The 19842-nt window shown below is 38.0% G+C and overlaps 1 protein-coding gene across 1 annotated transcript in view; it reads right to left on the reverse strand.

Annotated features, from left to right (window-relative positions):
* Positions 1–19842, reverse strand: part of RBFOX1 (RNA binding fox-1 homolog 1) — a 1303251-nt gene that overhangs the window by 1149076 nt on the left and 134333 nt on the right. The window contains exon 3 of the mRNA XM_086472917.1: positions 2387–2446. Coding sequence (XP_086329043.1) covers positions 2387–2446 — 60 coding nt within the window. The remainder of the gene's footprint in view (positions 1–2386; positions 2447–19842) is intronic.

Raw genomic sequence — 19842 nt, forward strand, 5'->3', positions numbered from 1 at the left:
TATTAAGCAGCTATACCTATCAGGAAACATGAAGTTTGCTAGATCTGATTCACCACCAAGATACCACTGCAGTTCTATATCACTGTAACTCCAGCCATTCCAATGAAGCCTCAGTTACATAACACAGAAGCAGATTCATGCTGTGAGTTTCAGCTGCATTAGACTTTCATATAGGATCTGTCACTAAGAGCAGGAAAAGCAGCCAACAATTATCCAAAAAAAAAAACCAACCTGGAAATAAGGCTTTCAGGCTCTGGAACTGGGGCATAATTCAATAATTCATTCTGGGATGCATGTGACTTCTCATCTGTCAACTCTCCTTTTATTACCAGATTGTTCTATAAGCAATGATCTGGCAACACATTTGAAAAATATATGTATTCCTTCTCATCCATCACAACAAATAATTTTTCAGGCAACAAGAGAGACGGCGTTATTTCAAGAGAAATAAGCTCAACTCTTAGCATTATTTTTTATGCCATGGTTGTGTGGCATGATAAATACCATGGAAAATGTTAAATCCTTTTCTCTTCCCATCACAACCCTACTGAGCAGATCACAATACACTGCTAAACATGCCTTCCCTTCACCCAAAAATAAGCAAAGAAGCAACAATTAAAGGTCTAAGTTTCTGAGGCTCAAGCAAGAGAATTGAAATCCTGGGTTTAAGGCAGTACTCTGAAGTTTGAGGACGCTTTCTTATAAGCAAGAGCAACCAAAGGATTCAACCATAAAGTAAAAACATTTAAAAATAAAAAAATTAGAACTTCCAGGTTAAGTTTGGGCCACAAATTCTGTAAAGCCCCTCCCCTACCTTTTATAAAAGGGAAGAGGGAGCTTTTCAATACAAAATGACAGATGTTTATGAAAATTTGTTCTACACTTGTAGCAGATCATTTTCTATTTTAGAAAATACATTCTGCCAGAAAGAGACTACATCATTCTTCAAAACATTCATTTTTAACCGATACAAACCTAATTTCAATGCAAATATATGAAGCACAAAAACAAGTTTCTAAAATAAACCTTCATCTCTCACAACATTATTTTATGAGTTAACTTCTGATGAACTAAAAGAAAGGTTGCAACTTTTCAGTAGCTATTAAAGCTTTCTAGTAGGAAGGAAGTGTCAGTGCAGAAAGAATTATTGAAAGAAGATATTCTTCCAAAACTTAGTATATGGGGTAAAAAAGGATTCTGTCAAATCATCATCAGATAAATTAAAAATCTTTTGTAAAAATTTCAGTCTTTCAAGATCTTTTTATATTTACGTTAATGTGAATAAGCTGCTTCAAAAGGCAGTGATTTCAAACTGAAAGACAGTTTTCTTATGGAAAAAGTCCAACCGCCGCCTTCTTTCAAGGAACTTTTAATGTTTAAGGTTCATGTTTAAAATTGCATTAATCATGCCTGCAAACAGGAAAAAAGGGTTTGGCAAACACTTGAAATATTGTATATTTCCTTATTCTGGCATAAATCCACATTCCTACAACTTCAATTCTAAGGGAATACAATTTAGATAATCAGAAGAAAAAAATAACCAAAAAACCCCAAATGCGCATAGAGTGACATAACACCAATTGCTGGTGTCACCCAACCAGAGACACTTGAAAAAGCCCTACAGCATGATATTAGCATTTTAGAGAGACAAAAAAAGATTAAAGGGACTTGATTGCAATGAACAATGAACTCTTACCGAATATCGTCAGCACCTTTGTAAATCAGGCCTAGAACACTTTAACATAAACTTATTTTATAGTACACTTATTTCCTGCCAAGTGACACTATTATAAGGGAAAATGAAGGATAGATGCCGTATAGAGACAAACTAGATCATTTCTATCCTTTAAGCCAGTATAAGGCAGCTCCTGTGGGTCCTGTCCTACTCAGTTTTCAAGCAAACAGCAGCATTATTCTTGGGAACGCTTTGGTGCCACCGAACTTGTCCAAACTTTTCTTTTCTTTTTCTGTATCGACCCTCAGCTGGGGACATTGTTACAATATGGAATTTCAGGGGGGCTTGCAGTTGTACCCCACCCCACAATTTAAATGCTGTCTTCTGCAGAGCAGTGAGACACAACCTGAAGCCAAGTCTGCATGTTGATACGATAGAGTCAGTAGCACACAAGAGTGGTTCACTGGGCTGTTAGTGAACTTACACTGCAATGACTCTAATCAGTTTTATTCAGTTTGGTAAGACAGACCTTTGCTATACTCCATATTCAAGTATTAAAGAGCATTTAAGTAAATTCAAGTACCGTCACTTCAAAAGCAGCAAGGTAACACAAGTAAAAATTGGTTCCAGTGACTGATGACTGAACAATTTAAAAGAAGACCTAAACTCAGTTACAGAATATAATTGATTCAGCAAAACGCTTCTACTTACTGGACCTTGAGGACTGTTCTTGGAACTGGAAACCAGAGTCACAACATCAGATTCATAGTCCTGAAAAGAGAGAGGAGGAAAAAAAAAAAAAACCACACAAAACAAGACAGATTAAACAGAGTAGTTTGCACTTTACATAAGAGGAATAAAGATCAACATTGAGCAGCACTACAATTAAGCTCAGAGGAGCCTTAGTAAAACGTTTGATTACAGAGATTTTCATTGTCATTCATGTTACACATTAGGCCCTCTTTACTAAATTAAACATTTTTTTGGTTTTACTTTAATGATCCCCAAGAAGGCTAGTATTCTTAACCTTATTTCAGAAAAGCATGCATGGGAAGGACAGGATGATGATACAGATACTGTCTTTCAGAAGCTCAGTCAAGAAGTCCAGTACGGTTCCTGAACTAGGTCTGCACAGCCTCGCCATGAAAGTTTGGACGACATTTTCTCAGCTGCCCAAAATTCACTTGGCATCTTCTCAAAAAATGACTCCACATTCCACTAGAAGGACCCTGGTTTATTTGCCTGCTTGGCAACAGCCATGTAATGTTGTTGCAAACCACTACAGCGCAGGCAGGTTCATGGCTATGCTGCGTACTCAGCAGGCAGGCTCATGGCTGTGCTGGCTCATCATCCTCACAGACAGGTCTACATTTGGGTCCACCCTAAAGCAGTGTAAATTTCCTAGTTTTCTATCCCTCCTGAAGCTTCTGCACCTAAACTGGCATTCCACAAGTGTGGACACAAAGCCAGCTGGGGCTTGGGCACATCTTCCGAAGGCTTTGGAGTTACAGCTAAAGAGACCAGAAAGCAGAGAAGCGGGGGGGGGAGAAGAAATATTATTAGTATTAATGGAGGATAGATAGTGTGAGAATAAGCTGACTATGCTGCTGTTAATACAATACAGAAACAAAGGCTTAGAGAGTTTTTTAAATACATGGTAGAAGTGCTACAGTATCTAAATACAGATAAAATAAATACAAGTGCAAGACGCGAGTCCGTAATCAGAACTATTTTAAAAGGATATGTTAGAAAGTAGTTGGCACATTAAATTTTTGTCTCTTCCCTAACAAATACAGCCATTACATCCATATTTATACTTTGAAAAGGTCTCCCAGGGCTAGCCTCCTGTCGTCTTGCCTGTCCTGTCCAAGATCAGGTTTGCATGTTGAAGTGAAGCTATGCAGTTCCTCCTAATGTTTGGGAATGAAAGTCAGATAAGCTGAAACTGAGGCATGTCTGGCAAAGACAGCAGAGAGTAACTGCTGTGAGCTTCTTTTAATTATGATTACTTTCAAGTATGCCTCCAAATAATCTTTTATTAATAGGGTATGTGCTATGATCCAGTAGACACAACATATTTTAGGGACTCAATAGTAACTCCACTGCATCACCTTTCCAGATTTCATCTCTCTACATCCCCATTTACGCATTAATATACAGAGTACTATACTAGTTTCTCACCTAAAAAGAAGTTTAATGTCTATAAACTGTCTCAAAAGACAGCAGTTGCAGAAACACAGCAGCTTGAAACATATTACGTTTGCCACTGACACATGAAAGGAATTTATGGGTTACAAAAATTAACATCTCTAGTGGTATCGAAAATATTATTTTTCACTTTTCTTCTATATATTACAAGTCAAGTCACAAAAGAGCGTTCTTATGCAGTGTGTGTCCACTTAGTGTACTAGTTCCTGAAATAAATAGGAATATCCCTTGCTCTCTGTTCAACATAGCCATTGACTTCTTCATAGGAGATGCCAAGAAACAGACTTTACAAGACACGTAGATGCCAAACTACCATCAAAACCAGCCACCAGACAAATTCCTACAGTCCAATTGCATCTGTTTCCCACAAAGGAAAGCAATCACTTCTGTCCACTGTGAGAAGCTGCAAGCTCTCAGAGACTGACGTCAAACAAACACCAAGCAAATCATCTGCTCTGTTTTCTAGTCTCTGCATAATTTAATAGTGCTTCCACATCCCTGCTCACTGCAGTATCACTGATAAGCTGTGTATTTTCTACTTTTTCAAGTTTCCTTCACATTTACTCGTTTCACTCTCCTGCCTTTTCCTTCACCTTAGCTACTTTATCTAATCGCTACCACCCACAGTTCAGCCACCCCATACCCATTTTACTTGTACTTTGTTATCACGCCCATCATACAAACAGAATGTACATAGAGATACAGTAGAAAGTCTGTTCAACTATTTATATTCAGAGCCCAATACCTTCCACTCAGTCTTCTAATTAGCATACTCCTCCTTCTTATAGAGCTACCATGCCATAGGTTGCATGGCTGACCTTAGATCATCGTTTCACAGTGCTTGTGAAGGGCACTGTAAGAATTCAAACCCCCAAGCTAACCATTTTTCTCTTGGGAAACTCTCTAGGAGAGGCAGGCTGGCAGATGTACAAAGAGACAGCAGATTTTATTATACACAATTCTCTCTTTTCCAGAAGGCAATGCCCTGAGTTCCAAACAAAAATGCTACCTTAAACAGGTAATTTGCAAATACACTGCTTTTTTTCCCCACAGCTTTTTTCCGAGCATTGCACAGCCCCGTGAACCAGTAACAAACAGCTTTGGACCAACATTGTATATGGGACCCCTACTCAGAAAGCTTGTTATGTGCTCCATATTAATAAAATGCTTGCCTCCTGTGGTAATCCAGGGCACATTGAGCCAGAAAATAAAAGCAAAATTAGCAAAACTCCTCAGGCAAAAGTTATATTTAAGGGACAGAGAATTCCAACAAAAGTCCAAACTATCTGAAGCCTGTTAGGAGAAGCCCGACTTCCTTTTCCAGCAGTGCCAGAAGCTTGGCCTGGACAGAGTGGTATCTGCCAAACTCCAATCTCTTCTTGTGTTACAAAGACTGAAGTAATCATCGACTCACTACAGCTGCAATAATAGCATTCAGGTGCAGCTTTCTGATAGACAAAAGAGATTAATTCTCTACTCCCAGCCCCAGGATGATCATCATGATCTTCATCTATAAGGTATTTTCTTATACAGTGTTTCTGTATTAAAAACAAACAAAAAATTGTTTTGTGGGGTTGCATTCACACTCATTTTCAAGTAGTATGTCATAAAAATATCTCATATATGTTCATATTATGCAAAGTATCATGCCACTGACAAAGCATTTAACTATGCACTTGTGATTTCCATTTCCTGTAGACTCCAAGACATCACTTCAGCATTTGTGGCAACACAATAAAGAAAATGTTTCTTTCTCTCTCCTGTAGAACTACACGTCATGTTCCTGTCAGTGCCTCCTCCAGGTATTTTCTTTTAGGTCTCTTGTTTCCATGAACATTTGTATTTTGAGATGATTTCTGCTTGGTACTCAGAGGTGGAATTGCAACAACCATTTACAGGCTAGTATCAAAGGCTATTGTGTTACAAAGGGCAGCTGTGCTGTCTCCATATCAGGCTTCCCAGAACTTTCTTATGATCTCCTCTTCTATCCATCTGCCCTTACAGAAATAATCAAATAACATTAAAACACTCCCTAAATTTTATGTGAGGTACACCCTTCTCCCCACCTCTCGAACTGATAGTTTAGAGTAAATGTCAGCTTATAGACATTACTATCCATTCTTCTGCCTTTAATGGGAAAAATAAATTTTGGCAGTCCTTCTCCAGTGTTAAAAGTCTTAGCTACTCCCTGGGGATAGAAAGAATCAATGCAAGTAAGATCCATATTTTCTGTCTTGGAACACTACTACTTCCAGCAATTTATTTGACTGACTATGCCTTCTATTACCATGTAAATTGTTTCAGGCTGCAGGAAAAAAAAGTATTAATCTCCCCTCAGTAAGTCGTAAAATAAAGAAATCAATTTCAAGGTCAATTTAGTCTAAATAACACCTGCTGCCCTTTTTGTAACATGCAGAGTCCTCTGAAACACTAAGTTGCTGTCTATAAAGGCATCAATATGCGATGTTTCACATAAATCGAGGTAACGTATGGTACAGTACAGCCTATTTTCAGTGTACCATCTGAGGCTTAAAATAAAGATTCAAAACAGGTTACTTATCATTTTCAGGATAAGCATAAGGCTTTATAACAGAAAGCTAAAGCTAAAGGACTCTTGTCTGTACAGGGGTCTGATTCTGCAAGAAGCTTGTATTCCCATAAGGTTTGGGGGATATCGAGGGATTCTCAGCTGAGCAGGAAGTATTCGGATCCACAAAGTGGGCCACAAAGCAAGAACTTCATGGGGGGGAGGGGGGATGTGAGTACTAGACACAAGAAGAAATCTTGTCGTCTTCTAGTGGTAAGTGAAATAGAATGACAAGGAATAGAAAGGAAATAGGTTGATGGTGGGGTTTCTTTTCCCCTTAAAAATTCAGGAAAGGATTGAACATTTCTCTCCTGCTTTCATAGAGGGAAAGCTTTTAAGTGGAGATCCATTTTTCCTTTGCTCAAAAATAGTCTGATTTTTCTTTTAAGTATACTTAATAGTTTTTCATGGGAACAGATGACTGCATTTGATGACTCTATAGATCCTGTAAATTATACTCTCCTTCCTGAAAAGTTCACCTTGAATTCTGTTACCTGTCTGGACTGTAATAGAAAAGCTACAAAACCACAGGACTGGGTGGATTGCTAACTGTGTTTCTCCTCGCTGTGGTAGTTCTTTCCTCTAAAGTTAATACAACTGGTTCTCCTTTCCCATGGGCAATTCACAGTAGTGCTGGTGCCTCTCTAAATACAAAGTCCCTGATGGAGTAATTCTGAGCTGCCAGGTAGTCAAGAAGGACAGTTATGTGGGACTAAACTGGCATTCAGGGAGTGAATTCTTTCACAAACAGCCAAGACATTCCAAGCCTTTGTAGCACCCATTGGGTTGTAAGTTGAGGAACGTGCCAAAAGTGCTACATCTAATAAGATGAAAGAAATTTTTGTCACAGCCTTTTTATTTCTTCCCGTGTCCCCCTGCAGAAGACAATCTAGACAATCAATACCCAAGCAGTAAACGTTCCTGAATGAAGCAAATATTCAGATAGTTTGAAAGGGGATTCCAGAGTCTTGTAAGACTTCCCTAATGAAATTAAAACAATGTCTTGAAGGCTTTTTAAATGGGCTGAAAACATAGGGATTGTGCAAGGCTGAGCAGACAGCAAATTGAAATCAGTTTATAGAAGAAGATGGTTTAACAGGAAGAGACTTTAAACCATGCACAGATTTTGGCTTCCCTAACAGAGACAAGGAATCACCCTTAGATTTTCCCAGGCGTACAAGAACAACATGAGTGCTCAGATAGCAGAATCCTCCCTGTAGCAGCTGTTGGCGAGTGGTAAGTGGTGTCTGAGGCCTTGCCACACTTTATTGCATAGGTGAGTCTGGCAAATATAGAAGGGGTTTTCAGTTCCTATTCTACACAGCAGAAATACATTCCTATTTTATTGAGAGCAGGGTCTAAGTTAAAAGTCAGACAATACCACTTCTATTTCACAACCCATAATTAACAATGGAATGTGGATCAATTTTATATACATAGTCTTTATAGGTATTCAGCTTTATATTTAAGATCTCTGGGAAAACAAATTTCACTTAAAATAATCAAAATATCATTTAATCAACTCTAATATTTGCATATATTTATAGAGTATAAAATGATTCTCCTATGGTATTATATTAGTGAAAATGATTGTTAAAGAAAACAATAATAAGAAATGCTTCCCTTCTCCAACCCATAGCACTCAGTGAATCAAATCAAAGGTTAATTAGAAATAAATTTGAAAATATGAATTCACAGAATCACTTGTCATTTATTGGATACTGGAAGATTTTTATTTATTGGCTATAAGTAAATTTTTCATTGTCAAAATCCATGGACCTGAATCATATTTAAAGTAGTCCACTCTGTGAAATCTTATGATCACAAGCCATCAAAAATAATGGTTGTGTGCCAGAAGCCGCCAATATATTCACAGACTCAATGAGTCAAGAAACAAATACGAGATTTACTAAAAGTGATAAGCATATTAATGTTATATTATGTAAAATTAAACAAATCTTCATTTTGCAGTTGAATGGGTCTAACATCACGAGATTCCACAGTAGGAAAAAAAAAAAAGTCTGGAATGGCTATTTAAGAGCCCAAAAGGTTAGAAACATAAGGAAAGAGTGACTTTTTTTTAAAATGGTGTATTTATTGAGGTTAAAGGAAACAGATATAACACTAACATCAGAGACGCATAGCGGGAAACAGTAATGTAAGAAATGAGAGGAAATTTTTTCCACAGGGAATAAGCTTTTCAATATGCCAAGCAGAATCTTCAAAATGCTGAAGAATGAAGCCCTGAAAAGAATATTGGGAGATGTTTGCTGACGATGAAGAACATGAGCAATGCAAGAAGAAACCTAGAATATTCCTAACTACATCCACTCAACTGAATTGTTAAATATTTCCCAACCCTCAAACAGAAGTGGGTAAACTATTGCAGAATCTGCTGTGAAATCAAATTTAAGGAAAAGACAAAACAACTCAAGAGTTAAATAAATACTTTCAAAATGTAATCACAAAGAAAAGCGCCAAGATGAGGATGTCTGACATTGCCTATTTATCTCCTGAGTAGAATTACTTTAGGCTTATTGAGGCAGAAGTTTTCAGTAACCTACAAGTCTCTCAGGGACGTTTATCTAGGGGTGTTAAAAGACAATTGGGAATAGAATCTGCAGAGTAATGATAATCATCACTGAGGTGCCACAGTCTGAAGAGTTCATCCTTGCACTGTAATAGCCAGTGAACATCCCCACATGTCTTGGAAAATCAGTATTACCTGTACCCAAGGGCAGTACTGATTGGTAGACCCCAAAGCACAAAATTTCAACTGAGTTCAAGAAATAAGAAGTTTCTGTCTTCACTGGAAGCTCAGAGAAACCCAGCTGGGCTGTAATTCTACTCAAAACAGCCTCATATAATGCCTCCAATGACTCCTAGTTTGCACCAACTGAAACAAAAAGTGTTGTGCTAGAACTCTTACAGAAGCATATTCCCATAGCACTCCATCGTTGAAGCATACCATCAGGAAACATTAAATTCATGAACTCGCCAACTTTTTCTTTAACTCAGATTTAAAGATGAAAGATCAGACACAGGAATGTATCCTGATTTTTTTGCTTAGATGAGTTAAGTTGTATGCAAGTTTCTAGGACTGAGACTTCAGAAAATAATCAAATATAAGCATCATTGTCATGTTACTAGGAACAATTACATGAATCTTTGAAGTTTACTCATTTAGAAATAAAATGGTATATTTTACACTTATTGTAAAATTAACTGCTATGTACACGTAGTCTTTTTCTTAAAAAGACCAGAACATACTTTTTCCAGTCTTTGATGTATTACACACAGGCCCATATATATTCAGTCTTTCTGCCTATATATGCCTAGGCAGAAACACCAAAACATGCGTGTTGGGCCAACATTCTAAAATTTACTTTGTATGGACTGCTGTTACTCTAACATATCAGAGTCCTGACTCAGAAAGTAGATATTTCACTGTTCTCAAAAATTAATAGTTTATACAGGCTAAATGACGGCTGCAAACCTCCTTTTGCTTTAAACGGCCGTAGGGAACACAGCTGACTCCATCCCAGCTCCCAGGTGAATACCATACAGCTTTGAAAAAGCTTTTTCATTTTTCCTTCCTGTTAAGAGCAATAGCATGCCACGGATTCTACATCCATGACTTAACTGATAAGAACTGATAAAAATACATATTCTAAATATTAACTTTACACCTTGTGCTGTGATATTTGATATGTAACCTTCCCTCACCTCCTATTAAAGCAGGATGCTGTGCACTGCCCATGACTTAGATCATTCCTCCTAAGAGCATTTTAACCCTAACTTTGCTTTATTCAACACAAATTTTAATGTATGTACCACCTGTTAATTCCTTAATACGTTATAACTATAATAACTGTTCTCTGAATGTGGGTTTGATGCACAGCTGCAATTACAAACCACATTCTGCTCTAAACACTTGCTGGTTTAGCGCAGAAGTCTTGTGGGACTGATAGAAAACTACGGTTATGTATTTCAGTTTTTGCTATACTACTATTATTCATGTTATTTTTCAGAAAGGTTGATGAGGCCTGAAATAACAGGAGATTTCTTCTTTTTATTGAAGAAATACATTTAAATGCAAACCAAAGTGAGGCATCAATTCAAAATCCTGGGATAGCTCCTCAATAAATAAAAGTAAAATGAGAATTCAGTTGCATGCAGCTATTACAAGCTCATATAACTCTCTGGCAAGATAGCACTTACAGCTCTATGTTTATTTCTGTCAGTATAATATGAGGAATGCTCTATCAGTTGGAACTGGATTACAAAAAAATAAGATTCAATTTAAGAACAAATGGTATGAGTCCTGAGGGCAATTTAAAATTTGTACATTTAAGAAAAAGAAACCTATATGGCTTGCAAGAAATACTACTTTGCACAGCAAGTTTATGAAGGTATACAAGCTACGAAATTCTGTAGATAGTGTTAACGCGCTACAGTACATGTCGGTTTAAGAGAACTAGCAGTTAAAATATAGTAACAATAGAAAAGGAAGGCAATAAAAAGCAGTTGCTTTGAGCAAGTACTGTAACATACAGAGAACTGGATGCATGAAAAATAGAATAAGGCAAAATCTTTGTATCGCTTCCCCACAACTAACTCCCTCCTCTTTGCCATTTGGTTAAACCTGTTTCTGTAACATGTTATGGAAACTGGAATAACAGCAGTCAAATGAGCCCTGCAAGGATTTTCAATGTCTCTTTAGTGCTTTAGGATATTACAACTAAGAGGAAAAACATGGAACTGCATTAGAAACTCAACAAGAATGTCCCTGCAACCACTCTGTACTGTACCTATACCCTCTTCCTAAAGATTTCTCCTCAGAGATGGCTGTATGGAAGTGAAACCATGGTTAGCCCAGAGAAATCAATTGCATTGAAATCTATGACCTATAGAAAGAGTTTGAATTTTGTCATTCTTTCAAGACCACAAATATAGTTCAAGTTCGAATTTTCATATAAAATTTTTCTCTTGCTAATAAATTGCTTAAGAGCATCCACCTTTTCTAAGCTATTTAATTGGCAATTAAAGTATGTATTGAAATGTGTCAACATCAGCAAACTTTCAATTTCAAGCGAACAACAAATTCGGGCCAACAAAAACACAATGGGCCTAAACCAAAAGTCCAGAAAAATGGGGAATCATTCCATTGACTCAAGCTCAAGACAGAAAATGGCAACAGGATGGCCTACACAGACACAAATCTAGTTCAGAAACACTGTAATTCTGCTTTTGTATTATTCCAGATTTTTACCAGGGAAACTGTTCAGAACCAAATCATTTGTCTGATTCAAATGTACTCCTTTCACAGGCACCAGCCCTTGACGAACAGCAATACCATGACATTTCTAACCGACAGTGACATTTTCTAGTTGTTAGGAGTCTAGTATTTATTGCCACTGTTGAGAAGGAATTCCCAAACCAAAGGTATAGGCAGAGCACGTACCTGTATCAATATGGGTAACAACAGGGCACACAAATACACAGTGGTGGCTTGACTTCCTCTTGGCCAGCTAGGGAAACCTTCAAGTAGTATCAGATCCAGCATCTCATCTCCAGCACAGACCTTTACTTCATGTGTTCCTGAGAGTGTACTTAGCACAAATCAGGGCACACAACAATAAATAACAGTTTCCGCTTATGGAATTCAGGCTGTGCTTTACAAACTGAATATGTTCATCTAAAATAAGGGGGAAAAGCCTGTATTTAGGCTTTCTGAAAGTAGTCTACATTCCTTGGGCTGCAGTAGAAGGAGCTCTTTGTGATGATTACTTTAAAGTACTTCAGTATCCACAAAAACTTCTAGGCAAAGGGCAGAGGGTAGGTGTACTCTCCTGAGAGAAATGCAAATGCATCCAAACAACCCCCAAAACCAGAGGAATTAAGGCACCGGCCTTTCCTTGAAGACACACAGAAAAGCAGCAGCAGTCCTCAGAAAGAGGGGAAAACGTGGGAACAATGTGGGCCAAAGAGACCATCGCTTGCCTGTGTGGCAGCCCAAGCCAGCTCACGACCAAGCCCTGTGCAGCAACTGTTAATAATAACAAGGCTTCCAAACACAGACACCTTCACCCCTTTGAAGTCAATGCTGAACCATGTCCTAAACAAGTCACTGAAATCAAAATTCTCCACAAGCTAAAACTTGTTGCTTGAAGTAACCAAAATGCTTTCATCTATTCATGGTGAAACTTTCATCTCTCTTGTTGCTCCCTGAGCAGAGCTGGGCATCAAAAGGATTTGTGGCTTTTTTAGTTTCAGGGCATGAAGATGTGCAGTCAAAGCAGATGGCTGTTAGCCAGCTCAAAATTATATGTGACAGGTGAGAATTCACTTCTGGCAGGGACATCAAATTCCAAGCAAAGATCTTTAATACATTCAAAACACATACAGAGTTTCCCCAAAAATAAGCTTTTAGGAGGATGAAACAAATTTTTGAAGAAAGCTTACAGGATAGAAGAAACATTTTAAATGAACACACATTTAAAATAGCTCCTTCTGATTTATAAAAATGACTTCGCAATTCTCTAAATCTTTGTTGAAAACTGCATGGTGAGATTCTACACCAATTTCACCTTAGTCACGGGCTCGGCACTGATACCTAGGTATAACCAGACACCATTTCTGACTCATAGTTATAGTTCAATCACTTGATCTCCTTTCTCCTCTTCACCAGAAGTGAACTGTGTCAAGACTCAGTTTCTCTCCTCCATGTACTTGTGTTAGCTGTCTATAACCCATCTACTGCCCACACAATCTTATTACGATTTGATGAACAATTTGCCAGTGGCTGTTCTGTTCCCTGTGCAACCGTCCCTTAAGGAGCTCATGCAAACGTGCAGAGGAGGTGGTACCCACCTGCCCCTAAAAGGCACACGGCAAGTCTTAAGTGTCCTGTCCACCAACTGCCTATGAACTACTGTTTAATCAGATTCAGTGGTACAATGAGCAAGACTTTACACACGTAAAACTGGGTGCCAAGAGGACAATGGAGAAAAGGTACAAAAGGCATAGGAGAAGAAAGCTCTTTGATCAAAGGACTTTTTTGTTATATAAACTTACTTAATCTAAAGGTCTTTCTAGTGAGCGGCAGAGCAATGCCAGCCCTCTAGAGATTTCAGTCTTCCATTTATGATACAGGAACCCTAACTGAGCACATTTGAACAGAGGGTTTGTTTGCTGGGTTGTTACAATCAGTTGCACCATTTTCCCCAAATCCATTATCAGCTGTCCTTTCTGTCTTTCTCCAGTTGTGTTTGTTTCATTTTTTAAGTAGAACAAATAAAACCTGGTCTTCAAGATACAGACAGAGCAAGACTCCCTCAGTGGAATAATAATATTCTTGCTTTTGTTCTCTAGTCTTTCCGTAAGAAAAACTTTCTTCCCCTTGTGAGATACTATGCAGTTTTCCAGTAGAGCATTTATCACACTTAGCTACAAAGCATACAGCAGCAGACACGACAAACCCATACTGCTCACTGGTCTACTTGATTACAGGAGTTCTGCGTTCCTGTTGCTCAAAGGAAACAAATTCACCTACCAGTTGCATAACAGGTTCCACCTGGTGTACAAAGTTACACAGGCTTCTCCTGGGGCTCCCAGCACTGGAATCCCTACAGCACAGACACCTCCTCAGCATTTGCTATGTTGTAGCGCGCAGTAGACATCCTAGGCTCCAGATAGTCCTGACTTAAGAGTACCGTTAACTTTTGTGTATTAGGAAGATTCACTGCTACAAGGCAAAAAATTTTAGAGCTTGTGTCCATCATCATACATTTCTCTGAGATTACAAGACTATTTTTTTTTTTTTTTGAGAGAGAAAATGTTGATTTTGCCATAGTTGGATTTACAAATTAAACGATATGAGATGTAATTTCAACATTTGCTTGGCTGTAATAAACCAAACTGAATATAATGCCAACGCATTACTGCCAACACAGTGAACATGGAACCATGGAAGGAAAGGGAAAGGAACACTGACCCACAATTTACACCAGTCAGTCTACACAGAGAAGTGTGAACTGATCATTCACATCAGAGTGTTCATGCACACATTATGACAGTGCAAAAGTTAAGCTGCAGAATCTGCTCTTAACGTTTATTTCAAGACGAGTACGTGCTTGAGCATGTTTACTTGGTGTGCCATTTTCTGTGGCAGGGAACAGAACCGTGCTTAGGGTTGAAATTCACTGTTAGACAGAATGGCACTGCAACTTCCAGTTGTTGCAGATATCTCTGCTTCTGCAGACCCACAGGAAATAATTAAATTCAAACACAGCTGCAGTTCCAGATGAACTATATTTTATACCTTGTATTGCTTGTCCAAATATCACTCCACCAACAGGAGGTACATTTAAGAAGCCAGTACTGACTCCTGGTGTTTTGATCTGTTTCAAATACAGAACCCGCTCTCTGGTTACTTACTAAGCTGAATTTACATGGGAAGTTACTCTACCTGGGACCTGTTCTGTTATTTGAGGCTTACTGATTCTAGAGTCACTGGATTATAATTCAAATGTCATCTGCTTAAAAAAATCCTAGCAACATTAGAGCTCACAGTTTGGCAGAAGTACTGACTGTACCCGTGAGGAAAGTACATTGATTAAAATGTATGCAGAGCCAAAAAAATTAATGTCCCAAAGAAAACAATTTTCTTTACATGTAATGAAGCTTCCATTAATTTAGTAACAACAGTCAGCTTGTAGATAACATATCTCTGTAATAAAGGTTGGCTTTTTCTTTCTGCGTGTCCAGCTCTCTACAGAGAGAGGTTGGATTTTGGCGTGTTTCATATTTTGGCCTTGACTCTTTCACTCCCCAGTCATTTCAGCATAGAAAGCAATGGAAAAGAGATTATTATCTTAAAAGGAAAAGAATCCTGCATGCAGATTGCAGAACTTGATACCAGAAGCCATAATACCCTTTTATATTCACGAAGAAGTACTGATAAGGACTCAAACTGTCCCGTATCCAGTGTTCACAGCACAGTCACCTGAAGGTGTAAACACGAATTTAACGCTAAGGCTACATTACATTTTTTATCAGCATAGCTACAGAGTGTAACCACTTAGGCCTGTGGGGAGACTAGGTATATCTTCCCAGCTATACTTTTACTAGAAGGAAGGTTGAGCTGTGAAATCACACGACAGTAGGGGTTGGAAGGGACCTCTGGAGATCATCTAGTCCAACCCCCTGCTAAAGCAGTTTCACCTACAGCAGGTTGCACAGGGTCACGTCCAGGAGGGTTTTTAATGTCTCCAGAGAAGGAGACTCCACAACCTCCCTGGGCAGCCTGTTCCAGGGCTCCGTCACCAATCCTCCAACACCAGTCCTCACCTTTTAAGACACACTGATCTGCCTGCATGACTGGGGGAGGGAGCGGGAATGAGGAACAGTTATAAACTGCTTAACTGAGAGTCCCCAACAGACGATGAAGACTACAACTGAAATACTGGTACACCAGTAATGGCTGCTCCCTATTCTCCCAGGTTCAAACAGTATATAATACTGAGTGCAAAACATTAGTCAGAACTGCTCCACCCCTAATTTTTAAGTCCCTAGAACCTTTTCCAGGCCCTTAACCATGGAACTGAAAGTCACCATGAAAATCAGATGGCTTGAGTTTTTTGATTTAGAACTAATTTTTTCAGGATGAAGAGTTATTGTTGTGTTTCAATGGTATATGTCTCAAATTGCTTGGCAATACAGCATACACATTTATAAAAACTCATGAGAGCAGCAGTCCAAAGAAAGAGTTAATAAAACATCTATAAACACTGAGGTTTTCCTTCTCTCAAATTAGACTACCAAGATCTCAAATAAGGCCCAGCTCAGCAATTTCAAAGGGTCAAATGTTGACTTCACTGCCATTTCATTTTTCCCCTGGATCTTTAAACAGCAGCTATATTTATGCTTGGAAATAGCAAGAAGTGAATCTTCTTCCCAGAGCATTTTGTGCTTACTGCCAAGTCATACTGTGAATCTGCTTAACTAGAATTTACAAGTCAATTGATACAGTGGTTACATCTGACACACATCAGTCATCCTGTCCTGCTGATAGACGAGGCAAGCTGACTACAAAATGTGTTGTTAGTTTTTACGGCATTGCCTTAACCAAACAGAAATGGGCTAATAGCAATGCCAAGTTGTCACTCTGTATTTATGAACAAGAGGGAATAATTTTTAGGAAAATAATAATAAGCCCTCCTCACAATACTAATGCTAAATGACCTGAAAAACTTTCCTAAGGGACTGAAGCCATAGAACAAAGTTTCATTTTATCTTCATAGATCTGACAGCTCAATTTCCCAAGTTCCCAGGGACTTTCAGCAGTGCTGAACAGAGGCAGTAACAAATGTCAGTGTTTACTTTGAGATCTCTTTGTTAAAGCTCTCTGTACTCAGCAGTCTCTTTAATACCAGTCTTTAGGCACAAGCAAAGCATGTTCTGCATAAAGCAATAGGGAGTGACTCAGCAGAGTGCGTCTATTACATTTAAACAAGATGGAATTACTGTATTTAACTAATGTATGTTGAAGGTTTTCTAATGTGAATTCAAACTCCTCAGCTCAATGTGACCATAATCAACATTTGAAATAATTTATGAAACTCTTCAGATTCAGTCATCTCCCACAAGCTCTCCCTAATTCCTCACACTGAATCTCAAAGCAAAGGATTTTTCCTTCTGTGCAGGAGTTTGCAGTAAGTAATTGTCAAAACCACACCTAATGTCCACCAGATTGTTTTTTAAAATAATCTTTTCTCCAACATCACCCCTACAGACATGGTCTGCAACAACAAATGGTACAAAAGGTCAAACTGTCACCCGCTGTAATCCACATCCCCCTCTTGTGTGCACCCACTAGTTGGATCTCGTTACTTGTGTGATATGCTTATGGCCATATGGAAATATGGAAAGGGATTTCAATATTACCACAAGAAAAAAAAAAGAAGAAAACCATAGGCATATAGAAAAATGTCATAAGCACGGCATCAAGGAAAGATTCTGTCCAATATGTTTATTTTCCTCACCCTTTTTCCTCCAAAACTATTTCACACCTTCTTAGTTGAAGGAAAATTTAGAGACAGATATTTTCCTTTCCTCTGGCAGAAAACCAAAAGCTGTAACGTTTTCCTTTCAACAGACTGATGACTTCTTACATTCAGTGTTAGTGGCACAGACCACATTTGAGGTACATTAACACTGATTCTTCCCACACAGGGTCCCATAACAAGCGTGTGACAGCCCTAACCACACAGCAAATGCCACAGCAAAACCATGTTGAGGGAGCTGTTGTACTTCTATGCTATGTGATTATTTCTATGTGAGAACTGAATAGGAAGAAATTATGTGGGATATAACCCTGTGAGGGAAGACTGCACTTTTCAAGTCATTGCACCCACAAGCTTAGCTTTGCATTTTCATTCCACATGCTCATGGGTAGTGCTCTGCTGTACTCAAGTCACCTAACCTGTCTAAACAATTTTCCTCCCTTGCTGATATCAAATGACAAAAATCTCAAGTTAACAAATTCGGTCAATTCCTTAACTCAACTCTGAGCCTTCCATAGAATATCAAAAAAGGAAAACAAAGGAAAATAAATTTCAGTTTTGGCATGGGTTTTCTTCTGGTTTTGTTTGTTTGTTTGTTTTGGTTTTGTGGTTTTTTTCCTTAATAATATGGTACGGTGAAGGAAATTTTGACATCATATCTCACTTGCTTCCTGAAATTTATGATTCTTGTAACTGCTCTATCTGTCTTCATCCATTTTGGAAATTTATCTTGATACGTGGGAACTCATTATATCACTTCTACTGGCCAGAGGAGGTTTTTCTGCAATATTGTTCTGCAATACCAACAGAACAATAAAGGATAGAAACTGCCTGGGCTAAGCCCTTTCTGTTTAGTATGTATGCTTTTTCAACAGTAAAATCAATAGATATTGTTAGTTCAGCCAGCAGCTTTATCTATCAAGCAATCAAATATCAAGTACACAATGAAGAGGGAGACATATTTATCTATTCCACATCCAGCTTATGTTTACTTACATCCATCCATTCACTTTAGCCAATGAAATGAAAGCAATTGCAAAGATCAGTGATTTATTCTCAAGCATTAATTTTAGATATGACTCCATACTGGTACTTAGCACAAGTCAACTGCCTTGACTTTTTTTTTTTTTTTAAAAAAAAAAAAAAATCACATGCATTTTTCCTTTCAGGAAGGAGAAACATTGCCTTTGAAAGGCCTACTGGCATTACATCTATGTATTGTTACTTATATATTTAAATTTCATCAGGTACACAAAAATCTCCAATCTCAAGCATATACATACAAATACTACTATTTAACCTACTGAGTTGTACTATTTCTTAAGTATCTACTGTCATTATAACAATTGATTAATCGGATTTGATTTCAGTTTCAAGCACAAAAATGTGTCCTTTTTTGAGATAGTGTATTTGCAAACAGGTCAGATCTTGCATTAGACATTCAGATAAGGGAAAAGCAAAATAATGATTTGAGAAGGTATTTGGAAAAAGTGTACTGCACTTTTCTTGCCTTCTTTCCAGCAAAAGCTGCTCACAAATTCTAATCTTTTCACTCCCCGTTATAAAATGCTCAATTTTATCAACTGCTCAGCATAAATATGATGTATGTTCTGTTATTACGTACATTAAACTCTATAGGTAAGGTGGCTACCTCATACCTTACAGCTAAAAATCAGGATCCAGTTTCATCTGAACTGGGAGATATGGTTTGCACTACTAACAATCTAAAAACAAGTGTCATCAGTAGGTATTAATTTATATAGTGATTACAGAAGTGAACAAATGATGTAGGTTAAGAATTATTCAATTAGAAGCATAAAGAAAATCATACGTGTGCCTAATCCCACACACCTCAGACACTTTCTCTGCCCAGTCTTCATCAGGCCACAGATATCCCTTCTCTGTAACACAAGGCTATGGTTCTGCTTGGTGGCTAGACCTAACCTTATGAAAACATTTTCAGAACAAGCAAAACACATCTGCACATTAACATGCACATCTATAGTTTGAAACACTTAATCTGCTGAATGGAAAATATTAAAGGGATATAGCAAAAAGGAGAGGGTATGAACAACTACACTTTAGCCTCCAACAAAATGAAACTATTTAACTTCTTCCACAACTGAAAAAAAAATAACATTTTCAGCTTTATATTTTGGGGAGGGTTTAACTCTGATTTGCACATTGTCTTAAACACATTTCTATTCCATCAACAGAAGCATTTATTATGGACATAAAACAAAGCAGTGAAACCAATTTTAATATACACTCATTGCATAATGTAGGATGTGGCAGGATATGCTACC

The sequence above is a fragment of the Leptosomus discolor genome, chromosome 14 (assembly GCF_034619465.1).
Source record: "Leptosomus discolor isolate bLepDis1 chromosome 14, bLepDis1.hap2, whole genome shotgun sequence".
NCBI classification, from domain to species: Eukaryota; Metazoa; Chordata; class Aves; order Leptosomiformes; family Leptosomidae; genus Leptosomus; species Leptosomus discolor.